The sequence below is a fragment of the Triticum aestivum genome, chromosome 5A (genome assembly GCF_018294505.1).
Source record: "Triticum aestivum cultivar Chinese Spring chromosome 5A, IWGSC CS RefSeq v2.1, whole genome shotgun sequence".
Taxonomy (NCBI): domain Eukaryota; kingdom Viridiplantae; phylum Streptophyta; class Magnoliopsida; order Poales; family Poaceae; genus Triticum; species Triticum aestivum.
In genome coordinates this window covers 640,859,832-640,865,338 of record NC_057806.1, presented here as the reverse complement: position 1 = coordinate 640,865,338, position 5,507 = coordinate 640,859,832, and the positions used below count along the sequence as shown (strand labels likewise).

Below are 5,507 nucleotides of genomic sequence, written 5' to 3'. Positions count from 1 at the left end.
GTTAGTAAGTACTTGAAGAGGTTCGAAGCTTGGATTGGCAATGCTGCCTCGATGGGGGGTAGACATACCCTGCTTGACTCTGTGGTTACATAGATTTCTTTATACCACATGTCGATGTGGCTAATGAGCAAAACCTTCATTGAAAAGCTAGATAAACATAGACGCAGGTTCTTCTGGCAAGGGTGCAACAAAAAGAAGAGATACTATCTTGTCAAGTGGAGCAGAATCTGTAGATCCAGGGACAAAGGGGGTTTAGGCATAAAAGACCTCCGGAAGCAGAATATTAGCCTCATGGTTAAATGGTGGTGGAAGCTAGAGACTCAAAATGGGTTATGGCACGACATCGTCCGTGCCAGATATCTTCGCAACAAATCTGTTGCAGAAGTTACTACTAAGTTCTCTGACTCACTATGCTGGAAAGCCCTGCTTAAGGTGAAAGACATCTATATGATGGGCAGGAAAATTGAGATTGGGCCTGGAAACTTAATTAGATTGTGGAAAGATTCAATGAATGGGTTGCTCCCATTGCAGGATCAATACCCACATTTGTTTGAGATTTGCAATCGTCCGGAAAGCACCCTGGACAGGAGAGATGAGCTCGATACCACTTCTGTTTTCAGACGTAGACTTACCCCGAACTGTCTAAACAGTGGGAAGACATGCGTACTGTAACTAAAAGTATCCCTCTGACCGAGAAGAATGATCGAATCTTTTGGGGCCTAAATCAAAGTTCACCACCAAATCGGTTTATAAGATGCTGGAAAAACCCCTTAGTGGGTGCCATTACAAGTGGATTTGGAGAACCAAAATCCCTCTGAAGATAAAAATCTTTCTCTGGCAGTTATCGCAAGACGCGGTGCTTACTAGGCAAGTGATGAGAAAAAGAAAATGGCCAGGAAACCCGAGTTGCTCTTTTTGCAAAGGGGTGGAGACAGCTCAGCATCTCTTTTTTACTTGCGCAGTGGCCAAGGTAGTCTGGCGTTCCATCGGGGTGGTGCTGGGCACTAACAAATGCCCCAAAAACTACTGGCAATACTTCGTGTGGTGTCACAAATTTCTTCATGGGAAGAAAACTTTTTACACGGTGGGCTTAGCGGCCACCTGTTGGGCGATATGGTTGGCGCGCAATCGAGCTACTTCTGAAAAGAAACAAATCAAGACTCCTTTTGAGATTTTGTTCTCTCTATGCTCTTTTCTGCTTTACTAGACAGGTTTACAGCAAGGGGATGACTCCAGGGAGCTACGCACAGGAGCGGAGATGATCAGGGCTAGCACAATGCAGCTGATGAAGATGTGCGATACCGCCAAGCAAACGATCCAAGGTGCCTGATGCTTTGAGACGCTCTAGCTGAAGATGGTTGGCACGAGTCGTCTACCTTTTGACGCTTCTACCTGGAGATGATGTCTACCTGATTGGCAAATGTTTCTATGTCTGCTATAGTTTGGTCTTTTGAGCTTGTAATAGGCTAGACTTTATATCGTGCTACTTAGGTTTTCGCCCCACAGCACTCGTTTCGATGGCGAGCGAGTGTGGTGGGTTTTCTGGTAGTGCAGGAACTCGCTCTACCTCTTTCCCTTCTCCTGACTTCTCTGATTGGAACTGGTTGTATTTCCGTTCTATGCAATGGAAAGGGGTAAAGCCCGGTTCTAAAAGTAAATCAATCTAATATATGAGCGCTAGCTGCTATGTCAAGAGACTGAAGCATGGCAGGATTACAAGAGTTCTCCCAGCCATTGTATAGAAAGCTCAGTCTCACACGTCCTTGTATAGAAAGCTTCATAACATCAACAGACAGGAATAAGCTCTGCAGTTTTTCTAAATTAGGTCAGAGTTGGCAGGAGAAATGAAAAGTGCCAATTAGATTAACATAACACACAACCAAGCCAACAATCTGGTACATGCATAGCAACTGTTTGATACAGCTAGTGCACAGAAGATAACTAGAGATCAAAACATTCATAAGGTATATATTCTATCATTTGTCTTGAGCTCCTTGAAGCACGGAAGCTGGAAACTTGCCATAGTACGGCACGTAGAGTCGACTTCGATATAGGTCAACGAACCTTGGAATGTTTAGAATCTGCGAGCCCTTTCCAGTACTGATGCTATATGAGATGATCTTATTATCAGCAATTGTGTCAGCAAGGAAAACTAGCTCTCTCTCCAAGTCAAATGCCAGGATTTCATAATCAAAATACCATAATCCTTCATTGTTAGTACGGAGCATTATGTCCCTCCCAAATACGTTGTTCATATTTAGACGATGCTTCACCACCCATCTATCAGATCCTTCCAAACTCCAAATTCGGATGATGCAACCATCCAATTCTTGTTGTGCATAGCATAAGACCCCAAACGACTGGCCAAGACAGCCATCAAAGCAATAAAACCTCTGTTCTGGTCCATTTGGAAATCCAGGCAGCTGAAGGATCCTATGATTGAGCAATTGTGTGCATGTGTCAGGTGCATCGAGTGCCAGAAGGTAATGCCCCCATAAGTGATCCACATACAACACCCCATTTAAGAAGAGTGAATCACCACCAAGTATATCTGAAGTTTCCCATAGACAATTAGACCATGTCGAATCCTCAGAGAAAAATACCTTAACTTCGGTGTCATATCCACCATTTGGAGTCGTCTCAAATTTGAAGACATAGAAGTATTGAGACCATAATGGATCAAAACACAACTTGAGATCAGCATAAGAGACGGCTGGTCCAGCTTCAGTATTTGGAAGTGCCATCCACTCTTGAGTTGCTGGATTGCACACAATGGCGTCGGAAATTTCTTTAGAGTGTGTACCACCACGATAACAAAGAAGTAGGCCATTGCTGCAACCCTTAAGCTCCAAGGGATGCTCATAGCATGGCACAAAGCTAAGTGTTGTATCAATATCCCTGTCACCTGAGGGAAGGCCCACGAGATGGATGGCATTGCCATGCTCATTTTTTTGGTACAGGAAACCGAAGGGAATTCTTGGGAGCTTCTTGCGGTAGTGCTGATCAGATGAGAAGGCAAGCCAAGACTTGCAGACACATCTGAAACGGCAAAAGGACTTCAGCGGCAGCAGAGACAGGATCTCCACCACCAGGTCATCAGGTAGTATGGTTGCGGCCATCCCCTACCGAGATGCAATACCTCCTTTGAGCTTATCTAGCAGATGAACTTATATCTACATCAAAAAAGAAGAAAATAGATGATATAAAACTGAGAAACTTAGTGTTTGTGCAGAACTGCAAGAAGTAGTGATACCCATTATTTAACGATTGACCAGAGCTGAGCGAATTAATGGATTGAAGCTTAGACCGGCACTTGATAAATGGTGCTCGAAATATGGATGTAGAATTACGGATGTCAAATGAACAGAAATATTATCCAACATTCACACTAAAAACCATGATTTTTTTTTGCTGGTCCCCTTCTAACAATGCTTTTGCAGTTTACACAAGAATTTGCAAATGAGAAAAGTTGTGAAGCATATTTCAGTATGGGCTTATGACCTATGCTGAGTGGGGCCACGCGGATTCACCGTGGCATGGGGATACTTCTCTGTAATTAAGTAATTATATGCAAAGTTACAAATAATAAAATCACTATAAGTTTTTCCAAATTCGCCATCCATTTCACAACAAGTAAGCAATAATAGTAATATAATACACACGTTCCTACAATGCACGTTGAAACAAAATGTGATATGATAAAAAGGTAACGGAATGTACCTCAGGATCTATAAATCTTACGTACCTATTAGACACCGTGTAAAGCTGAGACAAGTGCGAACTTGTGAGATAAGCCAGGGCAAATCAAGTGGCCCTGACAAGTGCTAACAATTTTTTGTTGGTCCCGATCGATGCTTCAATTAGTAAACAAGTGGCCCTTGAAACATATGTGATCATGTTCATGCCTTATGACAATGACACGGTTGTGTATATGAAAGAACAGATTTGGCATGGATACTGCTATTAAGTTATGTGCAAACAATAAAATCACTATAAGTTTTTCCAATGATTGCATCGTCATCCATTTCACAACAGGTCAGCAAGAGTGAAAACATAATACACGTGTTACTATAATGCACCTTGAAACAAAATGTGATCTGATAAAAAGGGAACAGAATGTACCTTACGGGACCTATCAGACGCCGTGAGATCCAGGTTGCATCTGCGACGAGCTCAGATCAGAAACGGCGCACGAGGAAAAACATGCGGCATTAGCTAGGCACATCGAGGAGAGGAAGAGGAAAGGGAGCTCACCGCGTAATGGTTGCTTCCGGTAGTCGGCGAGTGTGGTCGGCCAGGCAGCAAGCGGGGACGAGGCTGCGGAGGTGAGGCGGCAGAACGGGGAGCTCGATGCTGCAGCAAGCAGCGGTCGTGCCGGAGTCTCGCCGCGGCTCGCCGGAGAATGGGGATTCGCCGCTAGTGTTCCAGATTGGGAGAGGGTGGGATCATATTTGGGCCGAGGCTGCTCGCTAGGGCAAAGGGAAGAAGAGAGCCTCTTACTGGGCTGGGCCGTGTCCCTCGTTTTTATATTTGCCCCTCGTTCGTATTCGATTGTTTCTGCAGCTTCGGCGGCCAATCCCGAAAGGTCAAGTGACGCCATCTGTCATAATCTAGGAGTTTTCTCTTTTTTCGTAGATCTGTTTATTTAAACGACAGCAATAATTGGCATATGTGTGCCAATTTGCAAAATTACCAACCCGGTCCACTCTTTAGATAATTGGCACACGAGGGCCTGGTTCCGCTGGATCGTAGGAGGCTTCTACCGATTTTTTTCCTGCCGATTTTTATTTTCAAAACGGTTTTTTAACTCTACTGATTTTATGATAGTTAATTTAGGTTGGAAGAAAAAGAAATAATAAAGTACTTAAAAGGGGGAATTGAACTCAGGTCTAATGCATGGCTGCTATGCCTTATAACCAACTCACCTATCTTAACTTGTTGTCCATAGTATGTAAACAACGGATTTTGAACTGCCCAACCCGCGCCGCCTAGCGAGCTCCCGACGTCGGAGCCACCGGGCACGCACCCGTGCATCCCGCCGCCCCCAAGCACCAACACTCGAGCATCACCACAATGGGCCGAGTGGCACCGGCAGCCACCGGGGAGGCCGGATCTGGCGCCCCACCCGCTGGATCGACGCAAACAGAGGGTAGAGATGCCAGAGACGACAGGAGAGGGATCCACCACCGCCCGATCCATCGGGCCCAGCCAAGCCTAACGACCCAGAGTCGCCCGGCCGCGCTGCTCCCAGCCCAGATCCACCGTCGCCGCATCCCGCCCTGCACGAGCCACCACCAACCGTACTGCCCGAAGCGCAGCCACCGCGCCAGCGCAGACTCGAACGCCAGCCCGTCGCCGCGCCGCGGCGCCCGCGTCGCGCCCCTGCCAGAGAGACCGGCCCGCGCCGCTCCCTTGCCCGCGGAGGAACGAGAAGCCCACCCAAGGCCGCTCCCGCGACCCGTTCCCACCCCCAAAACCCTCGCCGCCGCCACCTTCCTTGCCCGTCT

General features: G+C 46.6%; 1 protein-coding gene across 1 annotated transcript; it reads right to left on the bottom strand.

The window, feature by feature from the left end:
• Nucleotides 1–1,839: 1,839 nt before the first annotated feature.
• On the bottom strand, nt 1,840–4,482 carry LOC123105548 (F-box protein At5g49610). The gene is made up of 3 exons (XM_044527631.1): nt 4,255–4,482; nt 4,123–4,162; nt 1,840–3,173 (listed from the first exon to the last, which is right to left on the bottom strand). The coding sequence occupies exon 3, from the start codon at nt 3,117–3,119 to the stop codon at nt 1,977–1,979; it is 1,143 nt and encodes a 380-aa protein (XP_044383566.1). The 5' UTR covers nt 3,120–3,173; nt 4,123–4,162; nt 4,255–4,482; the 3' UTR covers nt 1,840–1,976.
• Between the last annotated feature and the right edge of the window lie 1,025 nt (nt 4,483–5,507).